Raw genomic sequence first — 12,878 nt, 5'->3', positions numbered from 1 at the left:
AAACTAAAGTTAGAACCTAATTAACAATAAAAACATTAGACGACACGGTGGGAAAAAGTTAGCTTCAGCTACACGAACATACAATTTAAGTACAGAAGTGAAATAAAATAGCACTGTCTCTAAATTATTATCGCACAAAAAATAAAAACGTTTACCCCAGCATAAAAACCGTCTTACTTAACGTTCAAGAAAGAGAGTGGCCTTTATCTCTATTCCGGCTTCACCCGGAAGGTACAAAGCTTACAAGTATATGTTCGTACCTAACAAACGAAACGGGCCTTTAGTTACTTTAGGCAAATGTAAAATTACAACCCTTTTCATTACGGCACCGATGAAAACCTTTATAGACAAAACGTACGTTCAACGAAATATTTCGACTCACGAACAATGAAACAGAAGAGCACCTTATTGTTTCCGCATAAAACACAAAGCAGATGCATCACACTGCAATATTTCGTTATCTTTTGTGGAGCTTCCGAGTAATCAAATTAACCGCCACTGAAATGATTTCGGTGATTCAAAATATTTTAATTGACAAACAGAAATTTTGGCCGGAAAATAGCGCTTAAATTGTGCTTGCATTTGCAGCATGTTAATTCAATGAATAAATATCACGTCGGAACAACATCTGTTTCGAGCTCAGACTTTCGAATATTATGTTGGAATAAGGGTCTCTTCAATGACTAATTATTATTGAAATTACGGTTTTAACGTTTATTTAAAGTGATAGGTTTACAGACTGTATGCAACGAGATCAAATTGTCGAGTGTTTGAAACGTTCGATTTTAAGTTGACAGGAGGGCGGCGCGGCGCGAAGTTAGCTGCGATCTTCACTCTGGTTCCGCGCCTTTGACGTCATGAGTTGTTTTCTTGCGCCCATAGATGGCGCTAACATACCGCCAGCCTTGAAAGCTCATGATTGACTTTCAAAATGTAGTCCGATAGTAGGTTCTTCGGTCTTCGTTTAGATTCATTGATTGTTGATTGAAGCGATGCAATCTTCATTTTCATTTGTTGTATGAAGCGGAAGAGGACAGAGTTTTGAAAACGCCCGCTTCACTATTCCAGTCGATGTTCGAATGTTTGCGACGCGTGCAACTCCATCTTTGCCGGGAAAAATTTCAGCAATTCTTCCCAATCTCCACTTGAGTGGTGGTTGTTGATCATCCTTGATTAAAACTAGACTATCCAGTTTTATTTCATTTGTGTTTGTCTTCCACTTGGTTCGAATTTGAAGCTCAGTGACGTATTCAGTGGCCCAGCGCTTCCAGAAGTGTTGGCGAAGCTGTTCGATCCTGTCGTAGCGTGTCAGGCGTCTAGTCTGTGCCTCGGTGATGTCAACAGCGGCTGGAGCGGTCAGGGAGCGGCCAATGAGGAAGTGGGATGGAGTTAAAGGAAGGTAGTCGGAGGGATCTGTGGATAAACATGACAAAGGACGGGAATTCAGGACGGCTTCGATTTGTGCTAATACCGTGCTAAACTCCTCGTATGTTAAATGAGCATTGCCTAGTATGCGTCTCAGGTGATACTTACACGATTTGACCCCTGCTTCCCAAAGTCCCCCAAAATGAGCAGAATAGGGAGGAATAAATTTAAATGTAATACCATCATTTGCAGCTAAATCGATTATTTTATTACAATTAATATTAGAATAAAGCGGAAATTCTTTTTCTGCACCGACAAAGTTTTTTCCATTATCGGAAAATATTTCTTGAGGTTTCCCTCGTCTAGACATAAAACGTTTTAAAGCTAAAATATAATCAGCTGTTGATAAGCTACTTACGAGTTCCAAGTGAATGCATCGTGTTACAAAACAAATAAATAGGCAGATATAACCTTTAATTAATTTTGCACCTCGCCCTTTGCGATTGAGTATAAAGACTGGCCCGGCATAGTCTACGCCAGTACGTAAAAAAGGAAAACCTGACTCTAATCGTTCCACGGGTAAATTTCCCATTATAGGTTTGAAAACATTGCCTTTCATACGAACGCACGTTACACACTGATGTACTACCTTTCTGGCAAGATTTCTACCTGCTAGCGGCCACCAACTTTCACGGATAGTGCTCAACATGAGTTGAGGTCCCGCATGAAGTAACGTTTTATGTTGATATTCAAACAAAAGTATTGTAAATCGACTTTTGCTACACAACAACATCGGATGTTGTTTATCAAACTCAAAGTTGGTCGCATTACAAAGTCGCCCGCCAACACGAATTACTTTAGAACTGTCTAAAAATACATTTAAACCGATAACTTTATTAGATTCCTTGCATTTTTCTAAAGGCAATCCTTTGAGTAAGTTGTTATAAAGCGAGGGAAACGATTGCATCTGTGCGAATCGACACAACATTTGCTGCGACTCGCTCAACTCAGCGGCAGATAAGGAACCGGTTCGCCTCAGCTGTTTATTACGCGCGTTATAAATAAATCTAAGTAAGTAGGCCCCCGTACGTTTTAATCTGTTGAAAGATGAGAATCTATCAAAATCGAATATGTTTTCTGAATTGATGCATAAAGTACTTACGCTTGTAGTTTTTGTTTCAGGTAAGTCTTTACAATATGTCATTGGTTGTTTGCTAGGTGACCACTCAGAACAATGCAAGTAACTGGGACCATGCCACCATAAATTATTATTTTTGAGTTCGACAGCGTTTAAACCCCTTGACACTAAGTCAGCTGGGTTATTTTGGCTTTCAACATGAAACCACAATGTATCATTTGTTAGTTCATTAATTTCTGTGACTCGATTTTGGACAAATGTTTTAAGTAAATGCTGTGACATACTTAACCAACCAATGACGATGGTCGAATCTGTCCAGAAATAAACAGAATCGAATGTTAAGCTTAGAGAATCGATAATATTTTTATATAAGCGTGCACCTATCAACGAACCACACAACTCCAATTTAGGAATGCTGATAGTTTTTAGCGGCGCTACTTTACTTTTTGCACATAGTAAATTCATTCGTGTAGTGTTATCATTCAGTATTAATCGTACATAAGCACAAGCGCCATAAGCTTCCTGTGACGCGTCTGAGAAAATATGTAATTCTAAACGTTTAGTATGAATACTCCTTATGAATCGTGGAATTTTTATTTCGTATAAGTATTTTTTAATTGAATCAACAAAATTTGTGAACTTAATTGAGACATCGTTTGGGACGGGATCGTCCCAATCGAGTTTACACAGCCACAACTTTGTTTTTAATTTTCGTTCTAATGCAATAAATCGTTTATAAGCTGTCGTATAGGAGTCACCTAAAGAATCGGCTGAATCTTTCAGTGGAATACGTACTGAAAATCTGCCGTCTAATTCACGTTTAGTTGTATTTATAAATATTTCTTCGCATTCACGTTCGGAATTAGTAAGAGTGTGTTTTTTTGATAACTCTTCTAATTCCCAAAACTTTTTTAATTGTAAATCTATGCCGACATTTTGAATAAAGTTACATCGGACGGTATTATTTTTCGATTGCAATTTATTCGTATAAATAGGTCCTGAAATGACCCAACCTAATTTTGAATCTTGTAAATATAATCCTGATGCTAATCGTATTTTATTTTCGTTTAAAAGATCCCAAAAAACATCCACTCCAATCAATAAATCAACTTCAGAGGGTATATTGTAAGTAGGATCTGCAAGTTGAATATTTTCAGGTATTCGTATTGATTCTACGTTAATATTCATTGTTGGCAAGAATGATGTTATATTACATGGCAAAACATAACACCGAATAAGCGTATAAAAATCGTTTAATTTTGATCGTATATTTAAATCGCATAATTTATTGGATTGTGTGACCGACTGTCCCACTCCAGAAATTTGAACAATGGACTGTATATAATTCGTGTAATTTATTCGTTTACAAAACGCTTCTGATACAAAACAATGCTGACTACCGCTATCTAAAAGCGCGCGGGCTGTGTGTCGCATATTGTTTTCGTCGATCACTTCAACTAGCGCGGTAGGTAACAAAACTTGTTCTGTTTGAGTAGTCAGCTGAGCGGTGTTTAAATTATTGTGACAATGCGAACCTAACGATGAATGCATTACGGTCGACTTTATTTGAGATGTGCTTGACTCAGGGTTAACATTGCACATTGTATTTTCTTTTAATTCTTTATGTAACAAGCTATTGTGTTTACATTTACACTGTTGGCACGGCCCGAAATAACAGTTAGTTATAGAATGGCCACCGCGCAGACAATTATGGCAAAGTTTCTTTTCATTTACTAATTTGTACCTATCCTCGATTGATAAATTCAAAAACATACTACACATATATAAAGCATGATTTCCGCGACACATCTCACAACAACGGTTACGTTTGGTCGTTTTCCCGTTATTTGTAGCTACATAACTCTGAGTGTGTGTTTGTGCTACCTGCGGTTTCGAATCATGAAATTGTTTACTGTGATATTTATTGTAATGAGAATTAGGGGGCTTGTGAAAACTATGAGCACTATTTGCGTTACTACTAACGTTCACCATTTCCAACAAATCAGCTCTATTTCTCAGGAATGTTAACAAATCGTTTAATATTAATTTACGTTTAATTTCTTGGCCTTGAAAACCAGAAATAAGTGTTCCCTTATAAGTTTCCCATTCGCGTTCGGTCGAAGAATCAAGTTTGCAGACAATTAAGTATATAATTAGTGTATCCCATGATTCTGTGGGCTCGCCCAACGATTTCAATGAACGTAAATTTCGCAAAATAGAATCTATGAGTTTTCTAATGAGCAAAGGAGATTCCTTATTTATATTAGGTATCGAAAATAAGGCTTTGACATGGTTGTGCACCAAAAGTCGATCATTTTGAAATCTATTGTGTAACAATTCCCATGCGTGGGTATAATTTTCTGCTGTGAACTCTAATGCACTTATAACCTGTAAAGCACCACCGCTAAGTGATGACCGCAAGTAGTGAAATTTATGAATCGCATTTAAATCTGCCCGTCCGTGTATCATCGTTAAATACGAATTTTTGAATTCGAGCCAGTCATCATACGAACCACTAAAAGAGGGTAATTTGATGTCAGGTAATTTAATTTGTAACGATGCATTTTTGTCACTTGAAACTTGCGTATTTACCGAATTTTGGTTATTACTTTGGTCTTCTATAATTAATTTAGCGACAGAAACACTTCGAAAATATTGTTCTTCGAAGCTTTCGCGGTACTCAATATTTATTGAAAGATCATTATCATCACAAAACTGTTCGATTTTATCTTGAATTTTGTAAAACTCATCAATAACTGATTCCAACTTCAAAATTCTTAAATTTAGTTCAACTGCTTGACATTTTGTAATAACCAAATTCTGAAATTTAAAAATATAGCTTTCAAAAGAAGTTACACGACCTTTCAGAATTCCTCTTTGTTTTTTGAGGTCTGAAACGGTTAATTTAAGTTCTCTAGAAGGCGAATGACTACCCTCTCTTGACTTTGGTACATTCAGCTTTGATCTATCGCTATCCTCGCTCATTTTGAGAAGAATTTAGGAAACAAAAGGTACTTACAATCGTATAGATCACCCCGACGCTCGTTGCAATAGGCAGACCCGGCACCCACCAACACGACAACGTAGGTAGGTAGTTGTAACGGTTGAAATATCGACTGAAATCCGCAAACGCGACACAATATTAGCACAAATCGATTAAAATAGGAAGGGAAAGGAGTGGTTTAACCTGACCGTTATTCCAGAGCTGCTTCTTTCACAGGGTTTCTCTCTTGACACGCAACAGGTATCGACTTCTGTGGTATCTTGAATCCCGTCAGCTGGTGCGATGGAACATGTCATCCGGCGCGAAGGAACATGTCATCCGGCTCGAAGGACCATGTTTCGAGCTCAGACTTTCGAATATTATGTTGGAATAAGGGTCTCTTCAATGACTAATTATTATTGAAATTACGGTTTTAACGTTTATTTAAAGTGATAGGTTTACAGACTGTATGCAACGAGATCAAATTGTCGAGTGTTTGAAACGTTCGATTTTAAGTTGACAGGAGGGCGGCGCGGCGCGAAGTTAGCTGCGATCTTCACTCTGGTTCCGCGCCTTTGACGTCATGAGTTGTTTTCTTGCGCCCATAGATGGCGCTAACAACATCAAAATCCACTTACTACGTATAGTCGTGCTTCACTTGGCATACAGTTTAATATGATGGCCATTATAGGATGTCTTTTTATAGGCGGAACGGGCACCACGTTTATGACAAAGTTATGTTGATGTTAATTTAGCTTTAGATACATTAAATACAATCAATTCAGGGAAGCAGCACGCATAATATCTTTATCACGACTGTGTGTTGCAATGTAACGTTGGAAAAGTGAGATAGTTTTTATTTTCGTGAGACAAGTTTTAAAGTAACGAGCTATTTTATACGTGCTCATAAATTAAAAAATAGATAACATGTAGATTTTATAAATTCTAAGGTCATATGTATATGATGATCATAGATTTTAATCAGTTAAGTATGTAACTTCGGAAAAGCCTTTTCCGTTACCCTTCTGTAAGGTATAAATTTATTATGAGTATCTACTAAATAACATTTTTAAAACAATCCTTTTTAAAATATTGACTAGAAAGTTAATTGTGCTTCCGATTTACAATGCCTAAAACATCGTTCGCGTGACTCCCATAATTATCGAGGGAAAGCTCACCTTCACTTGGGTTACATTCATTCAGATTTCATAAAGCAAATTGTTAGTTTAACTAAAACTTTCATTCAATTTGTATTAGTTCGAAATTGATCGCTAATGTAGTTTGAACTTTTTCATCATTAACCTATTTTGGGCTACTCGATGCCGTTAATGATTATGCGTTCACTGAAAGAAACTACTAATCATAAGAAATGTACAAGTATGTATGCTTGCATTAAGGTCGTGTATCTCAACGGAACATAAAATTTACATATAACTTATTTGCGCCGGAGGTGCGTCAGCTCGTAAATCTCGCGACAAGGGGATTTCTGTTTGTGAAGTTTCTTTTTTATTTCCACTTTATCTGTGTAACGCAAAGGACTGCAAATACTCAGACTCAACTCGGGAACCCGCTCAACTTCAATAAATCAATTTGTACATTTACTCGTACTTATAATGTTCTTACCAAACGCAGTTCGGGACGTGTCGAGACCAACTCCACGCGAATATGGAATGTGTGAAGTATTTACTTTGTACGAAGAAAGTTTATGCACAACGCAATCAGCTCCATCCACGTGAATTTATTTATGTATGTAAATTTTCCTGTCATGTAATTTCAGCGGAATTAAAACGTGCCCCCGCCATTATCATATTAATCAGCGCTGGACTCAGTTGAAGGGCTCTAATGAGAAAAACTGCAACACCAAACGCGAATTATCGTTGCATGAAAATGTCATTTTCCACTTTGCGAGATTCAAACAACAATCATAACTATGTCATCCCTTTGCAAACACTTAAACGGGTTAGCCGCTTCGGCTACGACCGAAATAAAATGAGTGGACCGAACAGTTTGTCTGGCTCTACGTGTCCATTTTGCATCACAAAGCTAGATGTGTTTGTCGTTCTATTTTAAACGCGATAACGCCAACTTTCCAGTCCTCGAAATGTGAATACCTTGTTGCGAAAATGTGACTAACGGAAACTGTACAAGTAACTCGACTGTCCTTCCGCGACACACATTCGCTCGCTCTCGCGCGGCCCCCGCCGTCTACCTACTGTGGACCGTGTGACCATTTATATTCAAATTTCTTATTATAACTACCCGCTTACTTTTCTTTTACATTTCGAGTGAATTTATTTGTAAGTTTCCCCGTAGCACATAAGTTTTTTCATCTAGTTTCCTGAAAACGGTTAATAGAACTTGGTGTTGCCGATTGCTACGAACTACACACATCATCAAAACATTCCAAAATCGTTTTTAAAGCATATTAATATTTTCAAGGGTGATATCAAAATGACAATCAAAAATATCAAAATATTGATAAGTAGAAACGGAATATAACTTGCCAAATACAGAGCAAAATACGTTTCTTCTAACATTTCCATCCCGTTTACTTATTCAGGTACTAAGGATTAAATTGCGCTATCTACCCGTAGCAGATCTAACATTTAGTTAGACCATAATCAAGCGTGGCCGATCGCGCCGGTGCCTTAATTCGTGGTTGAACGGCGGTCTAGCACACCTTCGAATACCGATGTAAAGTACGCCACATTAATATTTAGCAGGACACTATTTTGGCACCAGTCTATTTTGACTACACTATGTATTTTGACACCAGTATTTCAAAATTGTTTTTAAGATTAGTGAAAACTTACTTACACAAGGTTTGCATTACAATTTTAAAAGTCTTCACAATATGAGGCACTTGATTTTTTCAAGTTTGAAATTAGTGTTACGTAATCGGTAATTCATTGGTAAGTAATTGTATGCTCAATTTGTAGATCGTAATTATTTAAGTCAATTTTTATTCATTTAAATATTCATTTTAAGTAAATTTTTCCTTTCGGGTATAAAACTGATATTGCCAGGTAATATCCGCTGGGACATAATAAAACATTGTCACCTTTTTTTCGCCAGCGTGTGTACAAAAACATATTAAATAAGTATCCATAAAGATTGTTCCAAATAATCCTTACCCTTGTGACATGCAATAAATAATTTGAATTTGAATAATACTTTTCTAATAAACGTACGTTTTTTGCGGAATGGTTATAATGTATTTAATTTAGTTTAAACAAATCCTACATTTAGAGATTAGCCATCCAGCCGTAATATGAGGAGACTTTGAGATGAATTTCATATTATTTTATTACAATAAATAACTGTTTCTTTAATGCTTTTGATAATTCAGTCACATTAATATAACACGCTCATGACGTCATATTATAATATCTCCTATTAGTTATGTGTAGAATCACTTTATTTAATAAATCATGAAATATTATCAATCGATCTATACCAATAATTATACGATACCTACAAAATATTAATTAATTTAACCCTATGGTTACCGATCTAACGGTTCGTCATAATATTCCCTTAATATGTACTTACTAAATCCCTTAATATGTATGTACCTACTCTTAATGTGTACCTAAACACAAAGTTGAATCAAAACCAAATAATAAGACAGCTATTTAAAAATACCTATTTCCTACTAAAATGCAGGGTCGCCTACCATCTTAAGGTCAAACAGAATATAAAAAGCATTATAATGGTAGAGTACTGAAGAATAAAATTTAAATGCTTCAAAAAGTTTCATCATTCTGTCACTGGTAACAAACTTTTCTACACTTAATTTATATGAAAATTTCTTTGGCTGTGACTCGACCGCGTAACTTATTTTTAAAATTTTAAGACACTTGTTTAAGGATGTAAAACTTTCGTGGTCTTCTTCTGAAAAAGGTTTTCACACCCAAAAGAACGATAACGTCATGCGCTCGTATAAAATATGCCTGCATTTTAGTAACTTAAGCACCACAGATTTTCAAAACACTGTATTTCAATAGGAATGAGTAAAAACAAAACTCGGTGGAGGCCCTAAGTGAAGTTACAGTTGAAAATTAATGAAGATTACAAAATTCACGGCCATTGAGCTCCTCGCTTCGTCGAACCTTTGACTCTAAGTCGCTTGTTAGACTAAATTGAGAGTAATAATAGGACTCATTTGTTTGGGTTAAAGGTTTCGAATTCGCCCGTCGGATATTATTCTCCGCAATCAAAACGTTTGCGGAACAATTGCATTCGAAGCGTTACAACGATTTCAATTAGGTCACTTATTTATTTTAAGACGATGAGGAAGAATTAATTCATTTATTTTTTCTGTTTTTATATGAGTTTGTATTTATGAAAACCTGTGAATTTAATTTTGCACCCTAGTTCTACGACATTTTAGCACAGTTACATGGTACATATGAATGGTTACAATGTCAAAGATATAAATCTATTTGTTTTAATAAAACTATTCTTCAATTATTGTATCTAATATTTTTGGTAGATAATTTAGATGATTAAAAATAAAAACCTACAGATTTTTTTTATAAAGACGTTAATAATAATTAAAAAAATACTCACTTTCGTCCTTTGTGGTCCGTATAAACGATATGGTTTCTCGCGGCCGGAGTCTGCCGGGTTCTTCCCAAGGATTGCGACTCCATCTTGCCGGTCTGACCAACTATGCCTCCATATAGCGCGGCTTGACCGTACTTAGGTTTCAGAGAGTCCAACTGTCTGCTGAGTGGCGGCCAAAATTATTCCCCGTTTGCCCATCCGCGCTCAACTACTTCGGATAGCCGGCTTGTTAGTGCTCACTCCCCAACAATGTATACAGCCTCGACTTCTTAGCAGCGGGAAAGTTTCGCCCGCTGTGTTGATTTTGTTTGTTAACATTGTCCTGCTAGAGAGCGCCTCCCAAAAACCCTTTTGTGTCCATTCGTTTTAAACTTCAGTTACGTGGTTAGGTCTCAAGTTATAACTTCGGACTTAATGGGAGCGCGTTATTGTCTACTCATCTCGCTTTAATAATGCAATCTGCAAAAAATAGTTTTTGATACGAATGTATATTTTACTAATGATACCTAATTAGGTTGCCGTCAAGCGGCTGACTTTTAAGCTTCAAAAGATGACGATTAAGCCTCTCTAAATTGTTTAACATAAATATTTCAGGAGAGTGAGGTTACAATTAAAGCGTTCACTTTTATCGGTCTATTCGACATACGTGCCTCGTGTGAAGACATTAAAGTATGTTATAAGGCCTCATTATTTTATATATTTATATAAATACATAGACACCTTAGCAACCATTAGATGTATGTTACTTGTATCTAACAAGGGCAAAAAGGTTTGTGTACCGGCAAGTACATAAGAGTGTTTACATAAGAATATATTTACTTTCGGTAGGCGGAGCTTGGATCGAGGCGGGCTTATTTGCCATCGACAAGGAGGTGGAGAGGTGCCAGTTGTTTATCAATGTTCGAACAAGCCACATTAATATTTTATACTAAATCCATCTGAACAATAAATCTTAAGGGACAAGAAATGTATGGAATTTTAATAACAATTCTCAAGAAAGACGTCTTCGTTAACAAAAGAAAATTCGAATAACAAATCACGAGCAGTGGACTTGAATTATTTCAGTCAAATATTTAGCAATGTTTTCTCATTTCATAAATTATATTTTGCAAGACAGTGTACAAATGGGCTTTAATTAACTGGGGAATGCCGGCGAAACGGCAAATATGCCGGGATCGCCGTCGCCCTGCAGCCGTGCCACTCGCTCACGCTAACTACGATTTACATTCGCTCTTATTTATTTACAAGATTGAGCAACACAATTTAATTTCATTTGCCAACAAGCCTGAATTTATCACAAGCGGCTCTTGTTATTAAAAATATGTCAGTTGTATAACTGCTTCTATCAAATTCATTAAAACACTTAGGCACATGGACGTTAAAAGCCTTTTATTTAAAAATAAATGTCTTGTATACTTACGTTTTAATTTTAATAAGAATGCTATTTTACTTTACTTTTAAATAAACCACATACGAAATAGTTTTCATTTTTGTTTTATATTTAATTAAGACTTCAACAGTAACCTACATTAGCTACATTGTGTATTCAACACAATTCATAAAACTGGCACTACAAAGTTTCTACGGAAACGACTACAACGCTACGAGAGTTGCTACGAAATAAGTTGAACCGCGCGTCGCGCCCGGAGCACCAGAGACGTTCGCCTGCCAGCGAGGCTCGGAACCGACTGCGAACTTTACTCTTTGCTCCTGAATCGTCCTGTACGACACGCCATACACCAGCAAATATCAACCATATGCCTATAGATATTAAGTCCTATTTTCTTTAAATCCCATACAGATTCAGCTACGTGAGACGGAGTGAGAATTCTGAGAATACGTTACGAAAATCTAATTCTTCCTACGCGAACATAATGACGGATTTACAACTGAGGATGACGAGAGCCTCAAAATTTTCGTAAAGTGACGAACTGTATATCGAGAGGCTCGTATTTTTAAGACGTGAGGGTTCAAATTTGAGGTAAGGTTCCTCGAGGGAGGCGGTCGTAAGGCTTAGGGGTGGCGCGTAGGACAGACGCATGCGTACATCTCCTGAATTATTTCACAAACTCCTGAACTAGTCTGATGTTGAACTGATTAGCGTCAGGGATTTATCAGAATATAAATTTTGAGGAAACAGATGAAGCTTATTCCTGAAACTTTGAGTCTATCCCTAAGATAATCTTACAATTTAAAACCCTCACACGTAGGTAGCATTTTTACCACTAAGCATTTTCTACTGCAGATAATTAAATATAAATTATGAAGTTCTATAAGTACAAAGTATCAAAAAAAGTTGAATGAAGACACATTGTAAAAATATTTTTTATTTTCGTAAAGTTATGTTTAAGCATTTTTCAAAACTTCAGTGTTATTCTAATTATTTATGGAAAGAGTACCTACAATAAAAAAGTTTTGACAGATTATAAAAATCATCACAGTAAACTGTTGATAAAAAGTCACAGAAAGTAAACAATAAAACATATATGGTAGAGAAACTCTGACTATAAAGCTTAATAATACTTAAAAAAATACTAAAAAAAATCGGCAGGCATCATTTATTTTGCACTCTGAAAGTTAATTTCCAAATCAATTAAATTCCATGTTTTATAATTGGCTTAAAAGCTCTCCAGAGCATATTTATTTTGCACTGTGTGCACAAGTATCACGATTTTGTGCCAATAAAGGTTGCGGCCATCGATAATTATGTTTTAGCGACACGCAAACACGCGTCGCAAACCATAGAATATTGTGCACACACTCGGCATTTCAAATAGTGCTATTATACCCCAGCAGTATGAAATTCAATTTGTCAAAAACACA

The 12,878-nt window shown here is 36.2% G+C and overlaps 1 protein-coding gene across 1 annotated transcript in view; it reads right to left on the bottom strand.

The window, feature by feature from the left end:
- LOC135073491 (zeta-sarcoglycan-like) overlaps positions 1-11,723 on the bottom strand; it is a 30,389-nt gene extending 18,666 nt beyond the window's left edge. The window contains exons 1-2 of the mRNA XM_063967676.1: positions 11,476-11,723; positions 10,059-10,514 (exon numbers count right to left, since the gene is read on the bottom strand). Coding sequence (XP_063823746.1) covers positions 10,059-10,141 — 83 coding nt within the window. The 5' untranslated portion in view covers positions 10,142-10,514; positions 11,476-11,723. The remainder of the gene's footprint in view (positions 1-10,058; positions 10,515-11,475) is intronic.
- Between the last annotated feature and the right edge of the window lie 1,155 nt (positions 11,724-12,878).

Source organism: Ostrinia nubilalis, chromosome 7, assembly GCF_963855985.1.
Source record: "Ostrinia nubilalis chromosome 7, ilOstNubi1.1, whole genome shotgun sequence".
In the NCBI taxonomy this organism is placed as follows: Eukaryota; Metazoa; Arthropoda; class Insecta; order Lepidoptera; family Crambidae; genus Ostrinia; species Ostrinia nubilalis.
This window is presented reverse-complemented; position numbering and strand designations above follow the sequence as displayed.